This window comes from Telmatherina bonti (assembly GCF_933228915.1).
Source record: "Telmatherina bonti genome assembly, chromosome: 4".
NCBI classification, from domain to species: domain Eukaryota; kingdom Metazoa; phylum Chordata; class Actinopteri; order Atheriniformes; family Telmatherinidae; genus Telmatherina; species Telmatherina bonti.
The window spans coordinates 13,940,041-13,965,663 of NC_136622.1; the positions used below are offsets into that span (position 1 = coordinate 13,940,041).

Here is a 25,623-nt window from a genome sequence, read left to right on the forward strand (position 1 = left end):
CCTTATTGATGGTGATTTCTCCCTCACTCCTTGGCCTTGGTGGCGACCAGCAGCCGTAGAGAGCGTCGGATACAAAAGGCCTGGTTAATCATGGTTTCCACCTCTGAGAGCGGCCTGAGGAACAGCATGTCCTCGTTGATGGTGTAGATCTTCCTGCCCACCTGCAGGCCGGCCATCTGGAAGGACAGACGGACAGACAGGAGACAGAATGCTGTTATTTATAGGGTGCAGCTTGCTTTGGCTCCCTTTTAAAGTGCTACTCATACAGATTTTCAGATGTAAACCACACTTAGCTCACAAATTGCCTGTTTTGTGCCACAGTGAGACTTCATCTGTGTGCTCCATTTGGCTCCGATGATGTATGATGCAAGATTTTGCCAGTCTAGAGTGGATTACCCAGAATTAAATCCCTGTTTATTATACTCTGCGTCCAAGGAGCACAGCAGTAACAAAACATCAGAGATGACTTGGCAAAAGGGTTCACAGCTTGCCCAGTCTTGTCATCTATTTTCCAGCATACAAGTGAAGTTTTATGGAACAAAACTATATCAAGATTGGAATCAAGATATGATGGAGTTGCATGCCATTTACATATGGCTGATGCCAGCTTGATTTGCACGTATATCTGGGCTGAAGGCCAAACAAAACACAGACATGTACTTTATCACTTTACCTGACATTGTTGGAAAATGTTCTTTATTTTAAGAAGTGTGGAAGCAGTGTATGGTAGGTATTAGGGGTGTAGCGATATGCTTTTGTCCCGATTTGATTTGATTCCGATTTTTTGGGTGCCGATTCGATTTAAATTGTGATTCTCACAATTCTCTGATATTGCTGATTTTTGTAGATTAAAAACAAAAAAAGTGCATAAAACTTTTTTTTTTGCTCGTATTTTCTTAATTTCAATGAGAAAAAAAAAAAAACAATCCAGTAGCCAGACCATCATTCTGCTGCTATAATGCCCAAGAAGACAAGTAAAAAGATCAATAAATAAACAAAGGACAAATTTCATAGTGCAATAATTTTACTTATTTGGAGAAAAAAAAAAAAAAAAAAAAAAAATCAATTTTTTGACCAAAAAAATCCAGATTTCTGATTTTTTTATTTGATTTTCCCAGCCCTAGTAGGTATGTAGTAGTGTAACTACAGATGTTAAAAGTATATTCTGCAGAAAGCAGATTAAGTACTTTGGTTTTAATGTTAACACGTTACACTTCATGAACGAATCATTTAGTATCAAAACAACTGACCTTTGTTTTTAATATTGCATCTGCAAATAGCTGTGGGGTTGAAAAAATACATTTCTTTTCTTTCATAAAGGACAGGCTGGTGTTTCCTTTGCTAAGGGATATAAAGGAAGCACTTAAGCTCCTTTCCTTGGTATTTAGAGAACTCAGCCAGTTCTCATCATGACCGCCATTCAGATGCTTCTAGGTCATTTCCTTCAGTTTGCAAGCTTTCCTCAACAAAGATACGAGTCAACCAAACCAAATGTACAGGGAAGTGCAGGTACAGTTACACAAATATGTACATGCTCCCAAAATGTCAAGCACCATCAGATGTACACATTCATATACCATGACAAGAACATAGCAACATGGCCTGTTGCATGTCATTAAATGCAGTCATCTTTTACATCGTCAGTCACGTTGAGAGAATAATGCTGCCTCTGTCTGTCCACTGTGTGAGTCCAGTGTCCTGGGGACAGATCCGGTGGGGTGGCCTTGGCTGAGCAAGGCTCTGACTCTGGATAGCAGCCCAGGATGGATGTAGGAATGACTGGGAGGAGTCAAAGCTATTTGAATAAGGAAGGATGTATGCATTCTGTGTGTGTGTGTGTGTGTGTATGCCTGTGTGTGTAAGAGACTACACAGCATGGGAGCTGGTTTACACGTGACTCTCTATAATAGTATCATATAGTGAAAGAGTTCAGTGTGTGAGTGTGTCTGTCAGCCCTTTGCAGAGCCCCATGGGAATCAGCTGAGCTTCATTCACAGTGCTGGCACATGCACTGTGTCACAACTGGCAATCCTGTTATTTGGTGGGGGTTGGAAGACTGAGCGACAAAGTAAGAGGAGGAGACAGAAGTGAAGAAAAAGGAGCAGAGGACTGAGGGTTTAATATGGTGCAAGCAGGCAGAAGAGAGACAGATTATCTGCAAAGTTACTGAGGAGAAGAGCAGCAAATAAAATAACAGACACCATAAAGGAACTTCAGCCACAGTGAAATTATGAGAGAAACAGAAAGAAAAACTTCACAGGTCAAGGAAACGTTATTTTCAACTGCAAACCTTTAATAAATCAAGATATTAAAACAGACTTGGCCATTATCCCATGCTTTAGCAGAAGATGGTGGAAAGACTAAACAGTCGACCAGTTAGGGCTGCTATAGCACCAGTCTGAGCTGTGCACGGTTAAATATTTAAAAGAAAAAAGGATTATTACCTGCATTTTAATTGCTCTGGATTAGTAAACGTGTATGCATGTGAGGATTTTGTCTGGAGGTGATGTGAGTAAACATAGCAATGGTTCTGCAGCCAATCAGAGCATGGTTACTCGAAAGGGAGTCAAAGCAGACTGACAGCAGCCGTCAAAACAGAAGACAGCCATTACCTACTGGAACTAACGCCCTGTGGCGGGAAGAACATGCAACATTAATGTGTTTGTTTGTGTGTGTGTGTGTGTGTGTGTGTGTGTGTGTGTGTGTGTGTATATTTGTTGACCATTACCTCAGCATGTGAGCACCTGGTAACAGACTTCACCACAATCGCCTTGTTTTTCTCCTCAATCTCAAATCCGTAGCCCTCCTCCTCAGGATGAATCTAAAACAGAGAAAAACAATCTTATTAATCCCACATTTACGTTGCTGACTGATTGTTAGATTGATGTTTTAGCATCATAAGTAAGCAGCCACATAACTTTAGAAACATATTTTTTTGGCCTCATTATATTCTGCTGATGTTTTGTGAGGTTTATAAGACTTGTTTATGTTGCAATGCAATGCAACTTTATTTATAACGAACTTTAAAAACAATGTTGACCAAAGTGTCACATTGTGGGGAGCTAAAACTAAAAACAGAATAAATAACAGGAAGACAATTAAATCTTGTAAAAATGCCTCTTACTATTAAGTCAATAGTTTATTCTTGCTAACAAACAAAAGAGTTTTGACACTGTTAATAACCTACTTTTTTTTCTCAGATTTTTTTTTAAGTTTGAGTTTATAAAAAAAAAAATGTGTGTGGTTCTATATCTGAAATATTCACACACCATCACAAATCTAAGCTTTTCATTGGGTGTCTTTGGCCTGGTGATGTTCTCTCGTCCCACGGCATATTCCCCTGTGAGGTGAGGCTTACTAAAACATTGTCATCACCAAACCCATTAGAAGCCTCCATTACTGAAGCTGCTGGGGCCATCTTCCTGCTGCAAAGTCCTGATAAGATGGAGATCTCTGCTGTTATATCAGAGGAGATGACTGTGGTAAATAAAGAGTTCCTGCACTTCCCTTCCATAACAGGCAGTGGGAAGGATTAGTTCCACTAATCAAGGAAAAAGCCTTTTCCACTTCTTGTGGAAGGCCAGATAACATGCCTACTTCCCAGTCTGACTTGAAAAAGGATGCTGGTGATGCCTTTTGGTCTGCGGGAAGATAATGGACTTAACTAAATAGTTCACTTTCTCTTTCAGCCTCCAGAGAAAAAAGGAGCGTATCTGATTGAACCAGGACAATGTATGTTGACCCAATTTCTTGAGTCAAATAAATACACAGTTAGCTGGCATATATAATGTAAGATACAAGAGCAAACTGCATAAACTACACATCATTTCTGTGCTTTTATTAAAGAAAACATGACAACAACTGAGTCCAATAATTTTGTTTTAGCTTTGTTTTTTGCTGAATGAAGTGATTTAGCAAAGAAGTAAAACAATATGAACACGCTCCTCCTGTTCTGTACATGTGTTTTAACTGCACATCAGTGTCTTTGCTGGGTTGGTTTTGTCTGATCGTGGTTGGAACTTAAATTAAATTATATTGAAAATACTTTATTAAAATCTAAAGGGAAGTATTTTATTTTTTCCCATCTTGGTTCTGTGCTTTTAGTAAGCTCATTAAGCTGCCTGGTAATAAATCTTTAGAGTCAATATTCAGAAAAGGAGTAAAACATCCAAATTAGTCTATTATTAATCTTAACTGAAACTATTCATTTAAGTCAGTTCATCACAGTTTCAGTGTTATCTCATCTTATGATCAAAACATTTATTTTTTTTATCAAAAGTGCACTTAATATGCAGATAATGCAGACAGAAAGCATTATGATTATTGTCCGCACCTACACACAAATTTAATATTCTGCACAGTGTGCATATTCATGCTTTTGCATGATAGAGATGCACATATCCAGCTAAAAATGTATTTATTTAGAGAAAGTAGGTTGTCTTCTCAGTATTAACATCAATCCCCACTAAGCTATTGTTTCCTGCTTCAACAATCGGTTTGTGTGTATGTACCGGTGATGTGTGGGTGGATCTAATTCTAAGGCAGTGAATGAGGATGTTTATGTGTTTGAGACATGTTAACATGTTTCTATTGTTAGTGTGTTTTCTAAATAAAAATATTTAAATAAAGTTATAGTGTGAGGCTTTCAATGTGCCTATCTGTGCATCCACAGCGAGATGAGAGCATAAGGTTTCCATATGCGTGAGAGCATATAAATCAGCTCACCACAAGAGACTTGGCTAAGATGTTTTCTATAAGTTTGAAGTCATTTCGCTGGAGCTGCTTGCTTTTGCTGCTGGTTCCCTCGGTTTCCTCGTCGGCATAGAAACGGAAGAACTGGGAGTCATCTTTAAACTCGCTCTTCTCCAGGACTAAAAGAAATAAAAGGGACACAGCATGTGTGAGAGGAGTGCAGCTGAAAGTCTTGTCCATCACCCAAAAGATTGGGTCAAAGTACAGATAAGAAATAAAATGTTAACAAGCTTTGTTCTTGTACGTTAATATCCCATAATATGTGATGTGCTCATCCTGGACAGAAATGATGTCACTGTTAATTTATTTAAATCTCTTGGCAGCTTAATGTGCTGACATCTTCACACAAACAAGCTAACAGTTAATTAGCTCATTAACTCATGATGCTAGAAGGAACATCTGGAGCCACATCACATCTGGGATAAAGCCAGAGTATAACAGAGTTTTGAAAGGCTCTCAAGAGGGCACAAGAAAGACTGTGCTGTGTGTGTCTGAGTGTATCTGGAAATCCCACTGTTGGGTTCAGACTCGCTTCAACACATGGGGCACCACAGACAGGTGAGAGCACATTACTGCTGCTTCTCTGGTCACAGCATCTTTCTAGTTGAGCCTGAACAACAACAACAAACTAAATTCACCCCACTGCCCAAAAACCATTGTTTAAAACTTAAAACACTTGTTCACCGTACCCAAAATATATCCAAATAGCTCCGTTCCCTCAGAAATCTGGGTTAAATGTTTAGTCTGTCAGTTTCAGTTTAGTCTTGTCACATTCCTTTCAATAAGAGATTAAAGAAAAACGCAAGTCAAATATTCTGTCGAAATGATTTCAGACTGACGGCTGTAACACCATCAGGTTGAAGCATAAACACAAATGCAACAAGTGCAAATACAGATGTGTGACTAAATTAACGAGGCATATACCACTAGTTCTGTTTAATAAGTTGTTTAAAAGCATTGCCTTGCTGCTGCTTTTAATCTTGATGTTTTTAGTTTGTCAAGAAAATTGCAAAGGGATGTCCATCAAGCCTACCTGGCTAATGTGATAAATCAGCTAAAGTTTGTGAAAGTTGGTGCAACCTTTCACAAAATGAAACACAGAGAATGTTTCTTCATCCTCTGTATGAATCTGTATGACTTTCTACTATAAAATGAGGCTTGTATGGGCAACTCCAAGTGGTTCCCAAGATACCTAGATATTACAAGATTCTGACAGCATCTGTCACCCAAAAATGAACAAAAGCCTTCACGGTATCACATACATATTCCACACCCACTTGTACAAGCCTCGCACCAACACAAATAAAGTCAGCGCGAGTTATTTCCTCTGAGTCACGAAGGCTGTGGCCATATAATACCTTAACACTACCTATTAAACTGCAGGGAGTGCTAGTCCGGAAGCTGTTATGACCAAATAACACATACACACACACACACACACACACACACTGCTAAATCATAATTTAAAAGTAGAAAATATCAAAAGAAGAATATAGCAGTGTATAGCTATGAATTCACAATGTTAAATATATTTTGCAGCTAATCTGAAATAGACACAGCTCCAAATAGCCTACAGTTGTATGCATGAAAGGTACTTAAAAGTTTGACTATATATATATATATTTGACTATAGTATCATTAATCAGTTGAGTGAAAACATTTCATTTTATTGACCAGCACATAAAAATGGCTGAATGAATTCTAATGAAGCAATCTGTCCCAGAGCAAATTACACTCTAATTGCTTTAGTATTGATTTCTGTTTGTTAAAGCTGCAGAGTTGTCATGACTTGTATCATACTTTTGCAAATAACAAGGCATTTTAGGACTGATTTAACCCTCTCAAATTAAGGCTCTTCTTTGTTGCTAAGTTGTCTTAGCTCAGTGTTTTGCAGGTAATCATAACAGCAAAAAGCATACTAAGCATTGTTTAAAAAAAAAAAAAAAAAAAAAAAGAGACTAACATAAAATAAAAGGAAAAAAAAGGAAATGTGAAAAGTTCAAGTGAAACTGTTGGAAAGCAGCATATGTGCTGACTCAGATCTTTAGAAAGTAACTTGGGCCAAAACGAGAAGAGAGGTCATTACCTTGATGAAGGGCAGAGAAAAGTCGTCTGACACTTGCTAACAGATGGTAGCAGCAGCTAGGTGTGTGTTTGAGTGAAAGTAAAGTAAAGGTTATTACATGATTGTCTAGAGGTGCTTGTGTATGCCATAAAAAACCCAAAAGAACTAATTTAAGCAATCAGAGAGGACATTTATAAGGTCTGAATTTTTTTTATATTTTCACACTTTGACTCAACCTTCCCCCTGACGGATAAAAAGACACATCTCTGAGAAGCCAGCAGGATATTATCTGTAACTCTGATTACCCTGTAGAAGGGCTGTAGCGGAGATTTCAGCAAAGGATTTCATGTGTGGAGGAAAGATTAAACTCAACTAAAAAAACAGAAGTTACCAGCATCTACAAGTTTCCCAAAATTTGATGTATGAGTAACATTGGCCTTGTCGGTTTTGCTCTTTTTCTGGACGATGAGGAAATCCAGGAAGTACTCTCATTATATCACATTACTCCAGTATGGCAACGCTACTCCATTTAAGTCAGTCCATATTTAATGGACAAGTCCAACTGAAATGGACAATTCAATTATAGGTTTTAACTACTGGTCATGGTTCAGTGGAATGACCCAGACAGCCATGTAGCAAAGCCAAACAAGGCTGGTTAAGGTACACTGCTAAGGCTGTTTACATTCAACATGCTGGGATGGCTAGAAACAAATCCACTTTACTACCATGCGGTCAATGAGGTTTGAAATGGCTGGGTATGCAAAATCACTGCTTGTTTTTCAACCTATGACAGCATATACGAAGCCAGGCCAGTACTACGTTCTTACAGGTTTACAGCAGAACTGACTGAGCGGCAGCTGAGGGGTAAGATGATGTAATCATACAACCATGGAAAATAAACCCATAATATAGTGTTGGAAGGAATAAAAAGACAAAAAAAAAACCCCATTAATGAAATTTGAAGGGTAAGGTCACACAACAAAGAGCTGTAGCTGATTAGTGGGTGACGAAACATCTCACGTATTCGTCATGTCAAAATGCACCACTTAGTTGAACAAAAAGGTTGCAAAACTTAAATACAGTGAAAAGTGCCCATCTTTGCATGGAGGTGTTTATCCATCCTTCAATAATGAGTGTGTAAGACAGAACCGAACTGACCGTGATGCATGAAGCCATTGTTGCAGAGCCCCACACCCAGCGTCACAGCATCCTCTCGGGTCGAGCAGTCTCCCTGGGAAACCAAATCAATGACGCACACAGTCGGTCGGTCACAATGCCTGTTTACACCTTCTCATGCACAGCACACTGCAGCACCACTGGGGTTATTAAAGATGATCTGTTGCTTGCACGTGTTAATAAATATGCGCTTTAAAAAGACAATGAGAGGAAATAGGAAATTAAAAGAGTAGATATATGGTTAGTTTATAATTAAATCGTGCTCCATTTGGGCCATTATCACAAGCAGCAGGGCTGTAAGACAATACATATCTAACTGTTATTTCAAATTAATTACTTCATGACACACGTCATTATCAGTACTTTTACTGTCAGCTGGAAAACACCACCTTCATCTTTACAGGGGTCGACTTGAAATTATGGATGTCACTGTAACTTAAAATTATAGTGAAAAAAATTACACAAAACTTTGGCCTTTGTCTTTCCATTCACATAAACTTATACCAATACATATAAGGGAAATGTTTCCATTGCACTGGAGTATAAAACCATATATGACAATTGAAGAATCTGTTAATTAAATTCATGTAATAACTTTAATAAAGAACTGACACAACCATGAGGTCTTATGTTTCAGATTGCTCACCTGAGAGATCAGCCAGTCCACCAGTTTGCTAGCAGGCACCACAGATTTAAAGGTTTTCAGGTGATGGTCTCTGTCCCTAAAGGAGCAACAAAAAGGTTTCAAAAATTCATTTTTACTGTTAAACCCAGCTTGAACAGAAAAATACAGTTCAATAATTTTGTATATTAGAAATATGACAGCACAAATATCAATTTTAGATCACGTGAATTCCTTCACCAAAACAAAAGATACTCTTGGTTTTTTTTTTTTTTTTAAATTTAAGCGCTCCAAATCATATGTAGCCGTTTCTCATGCTTGTGTAAATGGACTTGGTGGTTTTTCTGTTATCTTGCATAGACACGACAGAAAACTAGCAGAAAAATAGCTCTGCATCGGTGAAACAAAACCTGTTTGTGGTTATTTGTCTCTACAGTTGATCCAATTCTCCGTCCTAAACATTTCTATTGTCTGAGTCTGACTGAGCCTCTTCAAAATGAGAACTGTAATGGTTTAAAGCCATTTATACATTGATCTTTGGAAGTTATTGTCCTGCTGCATGGCTCAGCTTTTTTCCAGCTTCAGCTGGCAGCCAGACATCCTGATATTATCTTGAAAGAATGCCTGTGTGATAGCACTTTGTTCAGGCTCACAGTTTCAGAACTACCCATAAGAAGGCTTTGCAGTGATCATTTTGATTCTCAACCACTGTGTACTAGTCTTCTGAGCATGTAAACATGTAGAGCAGGAAACACTATAGAGGATGTGTGAACTGTAGTGTGACTTTGTGGGTATAAAAGTGGATGTCAAGTGTGTAGTAGACTCCGCGATGTAATATGAGCTAAATGTGCCACAATTATATTGTAAACGGTCACATCTAGACCAAATGTCCAATGTAATATCCACTGACTGAAGATTTGTGCAGAAGTACATGTACAGATACTGCATATGATGCAATGAAACAGCACAGAAAGTCCGCCACTTCCAATCATTGACTGCTGATAAGTAGTTTTCTGTAAGAGGCCGGGTGTAACTGAACTGCATAAATGAGCAGAGGATTTGTCTTTTTACACGTTTAATAAAACAGAGGTTGACTTTGTGATTAATTATATACATAACTGCAATATATCTATCACTCAAACCAAAGTAATCGCTGCTACTAGTCATACCAATTTAGCAACAGATTTGAAAAAAAAAAAGAAAAAAAGCAAGATTGTATTACATAATAACTGGCTGGCAGGCAGAGGGATCGCCTCTGTATGTTAATAGGATTTGCCCTCAGACCAAAAGCTCTTTGTTTGCACCAATGGCAACCCCGGGCACTTCAATCAGTGGCTGATTGATGGAGGGAAAGATAGAGAGATGATTGTGGATAGGTAGGACAGGAGGGGCTGCGGTGGACAGAGAATGTGTGTGCGTGTTGTCAGAAAGAGACATTGTGTGTTTCCTGTGCCTGCAAGAATTTGTTGTTTCAAACTTTCCGATAGGAGACATAGTTTACAGTGAGATTATATCAAATAATTTCATTTCACGGTATTTATTTAGTCTCACTAGTACAAAGCGTGGTTGATTCCACAAATTTATTCGAGTGGATTTGTAATTGATACAATGAAATATTGGTCTGAGATGTGCTTGTAAGCAAACAAGTCATGAAAGCATTCAATCTGCACTAAACGTTATAAGCATGAACCTATATCAGCTTAAACCCGGCTGGGACTCTAGATAAGAAAAGAAAGGTTTGATGGCTTTAATTTCTGGCTGTGCTACAGTTTGTTCAGCCATTACAAACAGCTTGACACGGGGTGAATGCAACCCATTCATGAATATGCATTTTTGCACCTGGAAGGCAGGGATAATTGCATATGAGGGAGTAAAGGACGAGGACAGAAGGAAGGAGGGCAGGTACTTACTTGATGACTGGCGTGTAGAGGCTGTGAAGGCGGCAGTACAACCTGACGCCCTAAAAGAAAAGAAAGTGAGCTGATGAGTCATAGATTGTACACACCTTGGATAAACTAGTACAATTATGAGCAAAAGACATACCTATGGCGCATGAAAGACTAACCCTGAGGCTGTCATTTTAGGACAGAAATTTCAAAACAGGCATGAACACCTGAAATTATTTCTAACCTTCCAAGTTCTTATAAATTTAGCTTCTGGCTGAGCTTTTCTTTCAGGAGAAGGGCTTATTAAAGACTGGAGCTGACATTTATGTACAAGTCTTAAGAAAAGCTATTTACTGAATGAAAGAACTAAAAATGTAAGATTTAATAAACTTTGATGCACCAATAGCTACGAAATAAAACTCTGTTATGACCTGTCTGATGTGGTGTTCATAAGTGGGTGAAAAAATAAGGACATTTTTTTAAATTATCCCTCATTTCAGTTTTAGTTCATTCCTGAGTTGAAACAGACGTCCTTATTATTGACAGTATTCCAGTTACCTTGGACATGATGTCCTCCATCTCACTGCGGGCTTTGTAGGTGCCGTCATCATAGCGGAAGCGGTACAGCACCTGCTCATTCTTGAACTGGTGCTTGTCTGACACTGAAAAATCACCAGAAGAAAAACCTCACCTCAGTTTGGGCCACTGTTTGAGCAGCATTTAACCTTGGAGAGAGACTAATTTAAAACAAAAAAGTGGGAGCATTTAATAAAGACCGATTGTCTTTTATTCGTTCTACCTGTGAGCTGATGGCATTTCTACAAAACACAACGTAGCAATGCCTACTGGTGTCCCTGGATTAGTAGTAAAGATTTGTCACTGATGCAGTCAGACATCAAAGGCTGAGACACATCAAAAGCTTCAGCCTGAATTTGTCTGCCATCAGTTTTGTTTTCATCTTTACACTTCTGACAAGCAAAGGAGGCATCAATACAACTTAGCATCCAGAGAACGCCATATGGTGAAGGCGATATTTCTGAATGTGCACATGCAAATGTATTATAAATGACTAAAGATGTCCTGTCACAGTCGGGTTGTCACTGACTCGCTCCAACATCTGTTTCACAAGCTTTGAATGCATTTAGTCGCAAACTTTTAACACACTTAATCTGCTGAGGTTTAATCGGGTTAAAAACAGAAAAGGGGCGAGTGATAAATATTTAAGAAAAAAACTGCTTTTGCAAATTTACAGCTGTGTTTGAGTGAACGATATTATAAAAAATAAAGCAGACAGCAGCCAATTCCTACAAAATCTCCCTAAAAACGTTAATGAACACAAAACTTCAAAACCAAGTTCTCATATTGTATCCAACACAGAAAATGATGCACAAAGCGAACAACTGTCTGAGAGGCTGAGAGTGACACTGCAAAACAGAAGCAGTTTGTTTTTCCACCACAACAAGCTGGCATGGACTCAAACAAGAGGCTGATTTTAGTCTAGACTTGAAATGCCCTCATAAATCCAAAGGAATGTGCCACAAAAAATAGTTTTTTAAAAGTTTTAAGTATGTGATATGAAAGAAGGAATTATCCTCTGAGCAAAGGGAGATGTAAAATAGTTTGAGGAGACTCAGACATGCATACCCAACAAAATGTACCATATGAAGAATGGGGTTAATTGTCTCTTACTATGTTAAAACACAACCAGTTGATTGCGGAGAATATCTACAGTTATCTACAATCTGTTTTTGTGCTGCGACTAGCTCGTGACAGACATTTTTTCCTTCAAGGCTCGAACCTTCCCAGTTTGCCCACAAAGCCTTTTTACTATCCCACAGAAGCCTCAATGTCATCACTGTATCACTCTGTGGTTTGCGGGCAACTACATGGGAGGGTTTTTCCACAGGTATTAAGAAACATGACTATTGGCTCTCAGTAAATTTCCCTGAGAGCAAAGTGAACACAAAACGTGAGAATGTTTTGCACTTGCAGTGTGCAAGTTCCCCTTCAGCAACATCCTGGACAACTGCATTCATGCATTATTTATAAATGTTTGGGGATGTGTGTTGGTTTCGTTTCTTAATGCATAATTCAGACTCGGTAACCTGCGAGTTTCACCCTGAAGACAAAATCAGGGAAACTAAAATAATGACAAATATCCCCAGAGAAATTATTCAAATCTTTGGTAGCTTCCACCATGCTGGACTTAGACAATAAAACATAAGTAAAATGACAAATATGGAAGTTAAAAAAAAGTAAAAACAGAAAAAAAAGGGGGGGGGATTTAGTTTTTTTCTCACCGTGGTGAATGATGCCGTTTTCCAGCAAGGCTTGTCCCAAGTTCACTCCCTCGTCAGCTTTACTGATCTCTCCGCTTTCTAAGAGCCACGACACAAACTCACTGGGGGAATGAAAGAAAGATGCATAGAAGAGGGTCGGATTAATAATAACCAATGATTGCTTTGCTTTTAAATCGTGCAAATACTATTTAAGCAGAATCGTTCTCTCACAATAATATTTTTTAATATGGTTAACCCTGGAATAACAGAGCTAAATGTGGCTATGGTTAAAAAACATTTATGTAGCTGCCCACTGAGAATAGCTATTCAGCAGAACTAATTGGAGCATGCAATAATAATTCAAGGGATTATTTGAAACAATAACAACGACAAAAACTAATGCATGTCAGCTTGTCAGAGATCAGATTGGGACTAAGTGCTGGTGATGTTCTGGCAGTGGCCAAACCAAAGCCTGGCAGCTCTGGTCCAGCCATTGTTGCCAGATTTTGGCAAACTTTTGAGCATGTGGCTTTGGAACAGTTTTGGCTGAAAATTGAGGATTGCAAAGTTGGTTTAGTTTCAGCATCCCAACTTTTCATTCCTATGAAGCTGACAGTTTATTCCTTCCTCACTGGATTGAGGTAAATACAGGCACAGCAATTTTGGTGACCAGGGAAGCAATTCTGCTTAAGTGTATATCCTGTAAGCAGAGCCTAGAGTTTCAGGTGGCCTACATAGTATAACCAGTGAAATATATCCTTTCTGAAGCTGAGCTGGCCTTGGTGTCCTCTGGGAGCCTTGTGCAATGCAACATGTTGACACAGTGGCAAGGTTATTTATTCAGAGGCTGTTTACTCTTCCAAAAAGAAAGATATAACAGTATTTTAATGGTTTATTGGGACCACAGTACAGGTGATGCATATTCTACAAATTATCCTTTTCCACAAAAATCCCACATGTGTGTTTGGACATGCAAACCACCCATGTTTAAGCACTTCAGCTCTGCTCTCATGTTCAAACGCAGAGTGAACTGAGAATACGTTTGAATGAGAAAATGACATTCAGTGAAATTACTTCCCCAGATAATCATGAAGTGAACTGGCAAGACATGGTGGATATGCATGTGTGTGTGTGTTCATTAATTCCATGACAAAAGACGCCAGTGTGGAAGTCATTTTAAATCGTGTCTGTGTAAGAACTCACGTCTTATGAATGGATTTGCTTTTTGGGAGTCATGGGATGGATCCATGAATTAATGTGTCTGATTTTATTACAAATCTCCAACATGTAAGTCAAAAAGTCATCCAGCATACATATGACAGTAGTGTGTGTAGGATCAGGTAGACACATGGAAACGTGTCATTTGCCTTTTTTGCATATTCATTTTTTTTTACCAGTTCTCAGTGTGACCTGCCTGGTCCATCCGTTTAGCCTGCGTGTGACAGAGATATTTTAATAGAGTGTGTTGACAAGGGTCAGTTAACACCATTAATTGTAATGTTTGGGAATGTGTGTGCTCATTGTCTCTCTTGTAAAAGCTGGAGGCTTTTAATTGACATTGAAAAGGGGCCACAACTGAATGTGAGGGTGTGTTGCGTACATGTGTGGATGTTATGCAAGAGTCCAAAGCTAACCTGACTCTGAGCAGTAATAGGAGTGGTTATGATAGCAGGAATAGTGAAAAGAAGGGGAGGGGAGCTGGGAGGAGGACTCAAAAGAGTCAGAGACAAAGATAATGGATTTGTAGGAAAATAAGCAATTCAGTTGTTGAGATTATCAGCAACCTGATATCAGCCAATAAGGACATTAAAATGCAATATCGGAAATTATTAGCATTGGTTTTTACTTTTTTAATAACACAACATTTACAGCAGGGGTGTCAAACTCCAGTCCTCGAGGGCCGGTCTCCGGCAGGTTTTTGTTGTTTCCCTCTTTCAACACAGCTGATTCAAATCAAATGGACCCAGCAGCTTCTTGTCAACCTAATTATGAACTTGTGAGGTGTGTTGGAGCATGGAGACAACAAAAACCTGCAGGATACCGGCCCTCGAGGACTGGAGTTTGACACCTGTGGTTTACAGACATGCAAATATTATATATCATTTGCTAGCTCCTCTAACTCAAAATGAAGAATATTAAAGATGCCTTGTACAGTTTTCCAGATATTTTTGTTTGTTTGGCACAGCTTGCACCAAAAATATCGGTATCAATCGATATAGGTATTGTAAATTAAGAATTGGACAAATTTGGTATATCAGATATACCAAATTAGATAGCCAAATTTTGGCTATATCAGATAGCCAAAATTTAACATTACTATTTTGTTAGTATTATTCCAATTGAGGTGTTAACTGAAGGTCAGCAATGTCGACAAGATTCTCTTTATTTGTTTGCAAAGGATACACTTTTTTCCTTTGTATCTTTATTGCTTTATAAGTTAAAAAGCCTTTGTATGGTGATTTGAAGATACTTTTGTAATGGATTTAGATTCATAGCTTAAAAATTTAATTTGGTCTTTAGGTGGCACAGAGGTAAAGTTGATTCCTACAGAGCAAACTAAATGTTAGCCATGAAAGAAAGCCATAAATAAACTTGTATCCAATGCAGATATTAGGCATTTAATGGATTTAGGCAATTAACAAAACTGGGTGATATCAAACCGGAACTCAGCATCGATGCACTCAAGCTACGGCTGTTGTTAATTTCATCAGAAAGACAAATGCCCAGATAATGCAGGGTGTAGTCTTTGACAGGAAATGGATGAGCGATAAAGTGAAAAAAGTCGCAGTTGGCAGATGCTAAAGCACGTGAAAGGGAGAGGCTGACTAGACTGAAACAACACAGATGAGGCAAAGAAGGGAGGAGAAACTTAAAAGGAAACGTCGGTGAAACCTCACATTTTCATCATCTACAAATCTGAACAAGCTCTTCTTCTGAAACCACCGTTGAGGGAAGATCAGGCATAACTTTGCTCTGAGAACAGTAAAAACACATGCTCTGACAGGAAGGAAGAGTCCTGACACATGAATATATGCGTAGCATAGCAGAAGGTAAGTCCTGCAAGGTCTCAGATTAATACCATCTTGAGAGACACATGAAACAAAGAAGAAAAAACAAAAAAACCTAGACAAATACTTCATGTGACACTAAGGTCATGGAACTTGTTTCTTAGGAATACTACTAGATTTTTGAGCAGCTCATTAAATGTACATCTTGACACTGTGGCTGATAATGCGCCATTATTGTCCACAATGTTTACCTCTAGCAAGTAAACAGTTTTATAAGGGGAGCATTTAATGATCTCTGAGCAGCCACATTAGCAGTGTTGAAGACATTAATGGTCGCTCCCTGGTCTCTCTTTAAAGGCTGGTTATCTGTTCCTATCATTGTCGAAGCTCATTTTTATTTTTTTGCTTTCCCGAGATAAGGGCAGGAAAATTTTTAGTTGCTCCTCTGGATCACAAATAAACGGATGTGTGTGTAGTGCATCTGTGAGAAACTGAAGCGATTCCTCTTACTGTCTATTCTCTTCACTGAAATACTGAAAGGAAACAAAGAGAAAAGGCCTGTTAAAGAGGCTCTGCTGAAGGTCCTCTGCTAATGAAAGGTCTTGGTGTGGCTGAGTGGGCCACATGATATGAGGATGTGGAGAGCAACTTGGCTCTTTCTGTAACCCCTGACTAGAGGCTGCGAGGGGGGCCTCATTACAGAACAAGAGGACGTCGGATGAAACAATTTAGGCAATTTGCCAGGACTTCGGGGTGACTGGACACCAGTTCCTTTTGCAAGCCTGTTGATCTTACGTAACAGTTTGTAAAGTCTCCATGTGAACCGCATAACATTGCAGTCATGTGCTTGGAACCTCAAGAAACCAGACACAGAGGAAGCAAAAGAAACTCACTTTCCCATGAAGCACTTGGGCACAATGCTTAGCTTCCTGCGTCTGTCCTTAATTAGGTGCCTACTTTTGGTCATCATCATGTGGTAGAGCTTCTCTCCTTTCTCTGCAATCATCACATAGGCATCCCGTTCCATTCCCAGCTTGAGACCTAAAAAGCAAAAGAAAGAAAGGTCCCGGAGGATCCGTCACAATTAGTGCAGTCGGCATCAATGGAGTGAGACTCCGATGGGGTGAAAGCTGATGAAAATGTGGGAAGGGAAATGAATGTGTAAACAAAATGTCAGCCAAGAAAAACACAGCAGATCCAGAGATTTCAACTTGCTTTTCAAGGCTATCTAAATGTATCAAAGCCAAGAGGAAAATGCATGTCATGGTTCTGTTAGAGGAGACAAATGGGCCTTTGCCTGGACTGCCTGGTTATGTTCTGGTATTATGCAGACAGTTTACAGTCAGGAAAAGAGCTTGGAGGGCTGGAGTCTGCCACAGGCTCCTGAAACAAACCCAGATGTTGATCTCCTCTCGGCTCCAGGGAGTAAGTATAGTTCAGGAGGGCAGCGTGATTTTGATCTGGTTTCAGTGTTGATTTGTTAACTATTATTTCTTTACTGTAAAGCAGAACATGTGAGGGTCCATTGTATGCCTGCTACCCCAGCAAAACCTCCTTACTGAGTGCTCTGTTTGAGCTGCTTAACCTCGTCATGGGCTTTGACGAACTTCTGAACTTCACAGCGAGACTTTCTGACTCGGGCAACTCAACTCCGCAGCGCTTCAACTTCCTAATCTGCTTAACTCTGCTGAGCGGCACATCAGGTTTCTGGACTTGAAACTAAAATACTCTGTTTTATGAGCTTTAATGTGCTTGATGAAGCTCTTATTGGGACACCTGGATGGAAATAAAATCCAGGTTGACAGATGACAAAGATCCAAAAGGACTACCTGAATTACTCACATAGCTACTGGGTTGCCATCAGGCCAGCCAGTGGCAGCCTGTTAGAGAATAATAAATCAATAATTTCATTCCATTGCTTCTCTTAAAAATTTGATTCAAACATATTTTAAAAAATGTAGTCATTTATTTTCTTTTATTAATGATTAATTAATCTTTTATTAATGATTAATTAATCCTTTTTCTGATACACTTTTTTTGCGATTAAGAGCAGTATTTTTTGTGATTAGTAGTATATTTTAATTGTATTTTACTGAACGTAAATCTGAAAAAAATACCAAATGAAGAGATAATTCAGTACATCAGGCATACTAGAAAAAGAGGGAATGAAATATTTGATTTATCTAATCTAATTTATATATAACAAGCCTTCGCAACTACTCAAAAGAATCAAAAGCAAGCAACTTTTCAGTCTCATTACCCTTTTAAACTGTTCAAAATGTAGAAAATTAAATGGTGGCGTGGGAGTTTGATGGGATTTTGGACAAACAATCCAAAAATTTAAAAAAAAATTGCACAGCTTGTTCTTGAAACCAATTTTCCCATTGAATCTTTGGGGATCTCCATTGGCAGTCTGTGATGGAGGTGGGGTCACATTACATTTGGCAGCAGCTGGAGTAGACTTAAACAATGAGTGTCATTGAACAACAGAAGGGGCCTGTCCAGTTGGAGAGCCCCCTCAGCTTCTGGTCCAGCTGTCAGAGTTCGTCTACATCCTCCCCTGCAATCTTCCTGCGCTCATTGGTACAAGATAAAACCATAACATTGTTTGACCCATGTGTTTCCCTGAACTTTCATAAAAACAGTGATGAGACAACACCTCCAGCTGGCAGTTGCTGCATGATGAAAGTCTGAGGAGAGCAACAAGCCAGAGACAGGAAGGAAGTGTTGCAGCGGTACATGGAAAAGAATCACATTATATTAGGTGTGACTTGAAAAGTAATAATGCATGCAAGGCAAGAAGTAAAAAAAACTATTGGTGGGATTTATTGTGGGAAAAAAAAAACTAAGTTGTTGCTGTCTAGACAGGGTGAGAGAGGTTGAGGAACTGGTAAGCATGCTGAGGACATGCTTGGGGGGGGGGGGGGCCTGGAGGAACTGGGCACTGTGACTGATCTGGCATCTGTTGGCCTCAGGTCGATTTCCGCCGGGTTGAAACTTAACACCACAAGCTGCAGCACACTTCTCCGTACTTATCTGTACTCTGAAACCCTTTCATCCTAGGAGTAGACGCCGATAACATCAAAATAACTACAACGAGATCCAAAAAAACTCATTTAATTTTGGAAAAGCCAATATTTATGTTGGCAATTAGCCTCAATTAAAACTGCAGCTAGAGCTGGATGTGTGTCATTTAGCCAAATTATGCTACTGTAGCTTTGGGGGTCCAGTTTTGAGTTTTAGCCATCAGGGATATCAGGTGGCCTCTTGTGCACCTCCACAAATCTGGCCAAAGCCTTTCATACTGTCTAATACCGAGAACATAATAAAGACAGATGGCTAGTGGGAACAGGTGGGAACATATTTTGTTAAAATTTGGAAGTCACAAGCTGAAAAGAAAACTGAAGAAAAAAGGATATCAATTTACATTACTAATCTTAAAATTGTTAGTGAGGTCGCCGTTTACCACAAGAGACTGACTTTTTTAAGAAGGTCTGAAGGACAACATAGGCGCTGATTAACCAAGCACCCCTGTTACTGCACCATATGTGAAAACCTGGACCTCAATGGCATAATTAATTAGTGGAAACCAAAAAAACAAAATCTAGTTTATAGATCAGGGCGGGCAGCTTGTTCAAGGTAGGACAGGGCCATAGGAAACAAATACTGTATTATGGTGGCGTGCATGAACAGTCTTTGGAGTGCACCACTTTATGAATTTTTGCATGTAGAGTGAAAATTACATGACAGTTGGCAATGAGAAGTGATTAGTTAAGAGTATTTGGAAAAGATAGTAAGAATTGCAGGTGTAAAAATGACCTTGCTTCACCTCAATAAGAGAAGGTCCAAGCATAGTAGTACTTTGCATGTATATAATATGACACAACAGATGAAGTCAGTCATATTCCGTATTGCACCTATGCCTTTCTCACAAATGCCAAGTTAATATATCTCTCTGGCAAAAACTCTGTCAACAGATACCTTTCTACCATTTATATTATATACACACACATATACATATAAAAAAAAAAAAAAACTGCTTCGACCTCTACAGGTTCTTCGAAGCTTTTCTTTTGAGCTCAGTATTTCACTCTTCTTCAGTCTGGAAGACTCATAACTCTGAGATATGTATTGATCAGGAATTATAAAATGTCTATATTCGACAGACAACTTAGAAAAGAACCAAGTTTTAATATTACCGTGAGACACTTTGTTTCTATCCGCCTCTTGCAAAAACATTGTTTGTTTACATTTCTTATGTTGCATCGGCAAAGAAATTCAACAAAAAAACAATTCAACAGTCAGCATTTTGGTTGAGGTGACACAAGAACTGAACTAAAAATCAGTGGCAACGGGTCTTATGGAGGCATGAATCCTCCACAAAAGTCCAGACCTCAACATTACTGAAGCAGTATGATTAAACAACAAATGCAGTCAGAATCCACAGAAAAGTTGCAGTACATCTTCAAGAAGCCTGGAAATCTATTTTCGAAGACTACTCAGATAAACGTTTGGGGAAACTTGGTGAAGAGGGTTTAGACTAAGTCATACCAAATATCAACTTTCAAGCTCAAGTCCAGTTTCATCTAATATACTGGATTTTATTTAGATTTGCAAATTAAAATAAATCACTGTTCATCCTCCTTCAGGGTTGGCTACTTTTCCATCCTGATATAAGACAAAATGAAGACAGAAAATAAAGATAGCAACATAAGCAACCTTTAATTTTATACAATCAACTCCCCTGCCATAAATAATTAATCATGCCTGTGGGCTTTGTTATTAAACCTCTGATGTTGCAACGTCTTTTCAGGCAAGATTATCAAAAATGAGGGAAAAGACTAGAGGTATCATTTAAAATGACCTTTAAAAAGCATCACTTACTCTCTCTTTGCTCCCGTTCTCTCAAGATGGCGTCCAGCCACTTCTGCTTGTCCTCTGCATTTTTGGCCATGCAGACAAACCACTTGTTTTTAGCTGTGTTGTGGATCTTCCAGCCATTAGTCACTGTGTAGTTGTTGCTGTGATAGTCCGCTGAAAGGCGAAAGAATGAAGGATTTGGAAAAAAAAGGGGACAACTTTCAAAACACTAAGGCACATTATTCGATTGTTATGCTGCTTAAAAACTGCCAGACTAAGATGCTTTTAACCCCCTTCCCTCTCAACTCTATGGTGGGATGACCTTGATGGTCAGAATACACTTTAAAATTACATACAAGTTATCGTTTCTACACCAACTTTAGAAGGTATGAAAGCAATCAAATCACATTAAAGTTATCACTAAAAGCCATTTATGTCTCAAGAACTGATTTCAAAGCTGTTTATGAAGAATCAGGTTGCACTTTAAAAGCAATCAAAGTTCATCTTTGCACTTACTCAACAAAATCTCTCCTTGTACCCATTTCTATCGTCCATTTAGCTGCAGGTGAGCAGCCACTGAATAATAAATGGCCGGTGTGATGGGGTGCATTAGTCCCGTGCTCAAAGTTCATATAAATAGATCTGATACTTTCAGCCTCGCAGGAAGCAGCTCCTGCTTTCCTGGGAGAGCAGCAATGTGTTGAGACGTATGTAGTACAACAGTGTTAAGTCTTCTTTCAGAAAGAAATATTGAAAAGCTGAAATGAAGGCAAATCTTGAAGGTGCGCTGACCTTATAGGTTATAAATCAATAAAGATGGGCGCTGAACAAATCTCTCCTGGTTCACAATAATCTGAAACGGTTCACAATTAACTCTTTTTTCCTGTATTTTTAAGTGTTTGCAGCCTTTAGATTATGTTCAGTAAATGATCGTTTTTCCATTTATTCTTCCTGTCATGTTTAAGCGACACACCCTGGTTTCACAAGTTTCACACTTAGTTAACAGATAATCTGTGCTATGAGAGTGCAGATGTGTTTTCAACACAAGACCCCCCCCAGTTCTGTGAATAAGGCATGTTTTTCTTTGCGGTTTTCCTTTCAGTAGGTTAAATGTGACAGCCATCAACCATCATGCAAGAAAAAAAAAAAAAGTCATGTGAGCTTGCAGAAAAATTCTGCAAGCACAGAGAAGTGGAAAAAAAAAAAGAGGAAACGTGAGGTGAAGGAAAGCATAATGTCTACTGATGGACAACATGCACAGAACCCTGTGAGGCCTTGCAGCAAACCACAATGACATAGATTTGAGTTTCGAGCATATCCCTGACAGCTAAAAGATGAGTTGTTCATCCCTGGCACATTATCTCAACCTAAAGCGCAGAACATCAAGTTTATCACCTTGTACAAAGGTTGCTTTTGCACTGCAGATTTGTATCAACACATCTGAGTAGCTGACATGAAAAGGTGCTACATTAGATTGCAAGCTACATCCTGTTTTAAACTAGAGTAAAGCATGATACTCCACCCAAACTGTCAACAACGTATTCCCATCCAACCAATCTTTTTAAAAAAAAAAAAAAAGTTTCAAGTGATAAAATGTGACATAAAATGTGAGCAATGTATGCAAACTGATTAGTAATACTTTTTGCATGTCATTATCCATAATAAATGAGATATTACAGTAACTGATTTATATCCATATCTAGAATTTCATTAAAACTACCAAACAAATGCTCAGAAAGAATGATATGGATGGACTTGTAGTCTGTCTTCATTGCCTAATGCTGATGTGCAAACACAAACCTGTTCCATCTTCAACATTTTCCACCTCCATCACCTCCGTGTTGATTCTGCCCCTGAACACATAGAGAGGCCCATTGATAGACTTGGTCCTCTTGGTAGACTTCTTTCCAGAAACCCTTGGAAAAGAGAAAAAACCGTGTTCAATCTCAGGCGGGAAAACATCCGCTGATGCCAGTGGCACGCATTAAGAAAACAACTCGTGTCAGCAGCATATGCACATTCATACAGATGCAGGCATTGGAGCTGTACACTTGTGTTTTTATTTTGCTAGAATACTACTAATGTGTCTATGCTGACAGGACTGTGGGCATTTGTATTGATTTTCCATGTCTGGGTGCATTACTCAGCCAGTAAAAATAAGTTCTGAAGCTTTCTGCTTTCCTCTGCTCTGACACACCTTTTTTGGCAGCCAATGTGGAGTTATTCAAGTGCTGCATTTCTTACCTGGACTTCCTTTTACAGTAAACGAGAAGGTTGTCAAACAAGAAGAAGACCCGTTCCTGGATGTTGCCTGCCGAGATTTTGAGGAGATTTCCGTGAAGCAGCAACTCCGTGCAGATATCTGTCAGATTGGTTCCCTGAGGGAAAGAAGAATGACTGCAATGAAAGACTGGATTTTCATTCACTTCTAGTCACACAAAGCAGCTAAAATGTATTTTTATCTGAGCAGAGCGTGAAAACTCACATTGTTGATCTGTAAAGTAAAACCTTGTTGTCGGCATAAAAACCTAGAGTGCACAACCTCAGTAAAACAATACAAAAATTCAACTCTTGACATTTATAGTCAATTGTTTTCATTGCATCTTCAGTGATGGGAAAGACTGAGCGCAGCTGTCCCCCACCCTAACTTGTACTTGTTTTTACTGTGCAAAACCACATTAAATGTTCTTTGTCAGGACTGTTAGCCGCTTGTCAGTAACCCTGAACCTGTAGCAATCAACTCTTAAACGTAAAGTTCATGTGGTGGTAAATAAAAGCAAAACAATTTTGCACCCAAACTGCAAACTAGTTTGCAGAAAACTCTTTGTGCAGATGAATTACACACACTTAACACTACAGTAACTGGGTAGCCTCTGCACAAGTGCTGTGTGGACCTGTCCATATGTTGTATGTTTAATAACAAACAAGGGATTTTTATTCTCTTTTCAGGATGTAAATACGCCATACATACACAAGCGCAACCTTATAATAGAATGCAGCGGTATATGAGTAGAAAATGAGTCATGATATAGTAGGCAGTAGTAGAGACAGGGTGGAAATGCTTATTCCTTCCTCTGATTCCTGCAGTAAAGCCTTGTCAGGAGGTTTTCTACTTTTATAGTCAGAAGGAAATGTGGAAAAAAATGCAACAGCTTTGTCAGCTTCAACGTACTTACTAAGAAAATTGCGTTATGTTATTCTTCCTACCGCCTTCACAGGATATGATGAGCTCAACATGAAGCCTTTTCTTGTCAACCATGAAATGAATCAAAAGCTGTTATGACTAAAACAACCTGTTTTTCAGTTTATAAAAATGCCAGTTCCAGATCACACCCACATCACCTAGAGATTCATCTCCATTCAACAAAAACGGACATGTACACTAATCCAATTAGGCGCATAAATTACTTATGTATCCTATAACATATTACCTATAGTTAGAAAATCAGTTTTAATTAAAGTAATGAAATGAAGCTTTATTAATGAGATTGTGTATATCAATCTGGGGTCTGCCTCATTGACTGTAGGCAACATGGTGTCACAATGAACCTTTTCACAAAGTGGCTGAGCTTCAGGATCTATCCCAAACATTATTTATACGTAATTATTTTTCAGAAAATGATGCGCGGTCTTTTCACAGTTGCATCTGGGGAACGAGAAAGGATTTAACAGATACATGCATGAGCAACCATTTGTTCACATGTTCCTGTCAAGGCAGTGAGCGACAGATTAAACCACTTCCTCTGTGTCTAAAATCAAAGAGAAAGGGAATATGAAGGGAGTTTAATGTAGCCACTGATGTGAGAATGCAAACTGATCTCTTAAACTGCCGAGACGAGCCCGTGCATAAACGGGATAATAAAGGTAAAAGACAACTCATTACTCATAGTTAAATGGATCATTCCACTCCAAATCATCTGGAACTAAATGCACCCATGTGTGGACTCAGAACAACCTCCTCTCCTTGGCTTGCAGAGAACCCCCAGAGTACATCGTCCTCTGCCATGTCCCCACAGATCAAATTTGGGCTTCGGCGTGTCTCATTGATGACATGATTTCACCGGAGCCCCAAATCAGATGACCCCTATGCACCAAAACCCAGCTACGTGCACTCTCAGGCATCAATAATTCAATCTTGTAGCTGTTTCATTTTACAAGGTTTGAGGTAAGAAATGGGATTCTTTCAACGTTTCTTTTCTTAGGGTGCATACTTGCAGAGGTGGGGGAGGGGCTCATGGGTCAGACAATCGATCCTCGTGTCAACTGAACTAGGCTGAGGTGGGGGGTGGCCAAAACCTGATGGTATGCTTATTACCTGCATAAAAGCATACATGTCATGCCTGCGGACCCATCTAAATTTATGGCCTTTTAATGTATGTGGTGGAGTGTGAAGCGTAGAAAGACATGGTGGTGTGTGTGCGTGTTCATGCACCAGTAATGTGTCCGAGCCTGATTCGACACTATTGGCGGTCTTGTCCATTAGAGCTGGAGGTGATTAGCTTTAGAGAGTGGCTGGAGAAAGGAAAGAAAAGCGAGACTAATGCTGTTAGTCAGAAGCTTCATTGGGAGGAGTGGCAGAGTTGGGAGAGGATGCCTTTTCCAGGCATGTTGCTGAAGATAAGTCGTTTCAAACACTTACAGTCTGCTGGAGACTTTGCTCTACACAAATCAGATATGCATTCATACTATGTGATGCTAAAGTTTAAACTTGTAATCAGAAGTATCACTGATCTATTTAATCACTAATATTACTGGTTATTAATCATTTATGGTTCAATGTTCAGGTGTAAAGCTTGAACATCCAGTTGTTGTTTTTAAAGTCAAATGAAACAGGAGTACTTATGCACACAGATACTGGGATGTCCCAGAAGGGCCCACTCTCCCACATCCAGAACCCTCACTGGACATGTGAGACTGGAGCTCTGCTTCTTAGGGCTCTTTTGATTGGGCATCGAGCCTGCTGGCATACCCATCG

General features: G+C 39.1%; 1 protein-coding gene across 1 annotated transcript in view; it reads right to left on the bottom strand.

Moving 5' to 3' along the window:
• prex1 (phosphatidylinositol-3,4,5-trisphosphate-dependent Rac exchange factor 1) overlaps positions 1-25,623 on the bottom strand; it is a gene marked incomplete at its 5' end in the record, with an annotated part of 76,440 nt that overhangs the window by 21,700 nt on the left and 29,117 nt on the right. The window contains 12 exons of the mRNA XM_079239746.1: positions 28-176; positions 2,729-2,821; positions 4,726-4,871; positions 7,976-8,048; positions 8,640-8,715; positions 10,526-10,575; positions 11,060-11,163; positions 12,802-12,902; positions 16,682-16,829; positions 20,673-20,822; positions 22,449-22,564; positions 22,893-23,026. Of these exons, the coding sequence (XP_079095872.1) occupies positions 28-176; positions 2,729-2,821; positions 4,726-4,871; positions 7,976-8,048; positions 8,640-8,715; positions 10,526-10,575; positions 11,060-11,163; positions 12,802-12,902; positions 16,682-16,829; positions 20,673-20,822; positions 22,449-22,564; positions 22,893-23,026 (1,340 nt within the window). The remainder of the gene's footprint in view (positions 1-27; positions 177-2,728; positions 2,822-4,725; positions 4,872-7,975; positions 8,049-8,639; positions 8,716-10,525; positions 10,576-11,059; positions 11,164-12,801; positions 12,903-16,681; positions 16,830-20,672; positions 20,823-22,448; positions 22,565-22,892; positions 23,027-25,623) is intronic.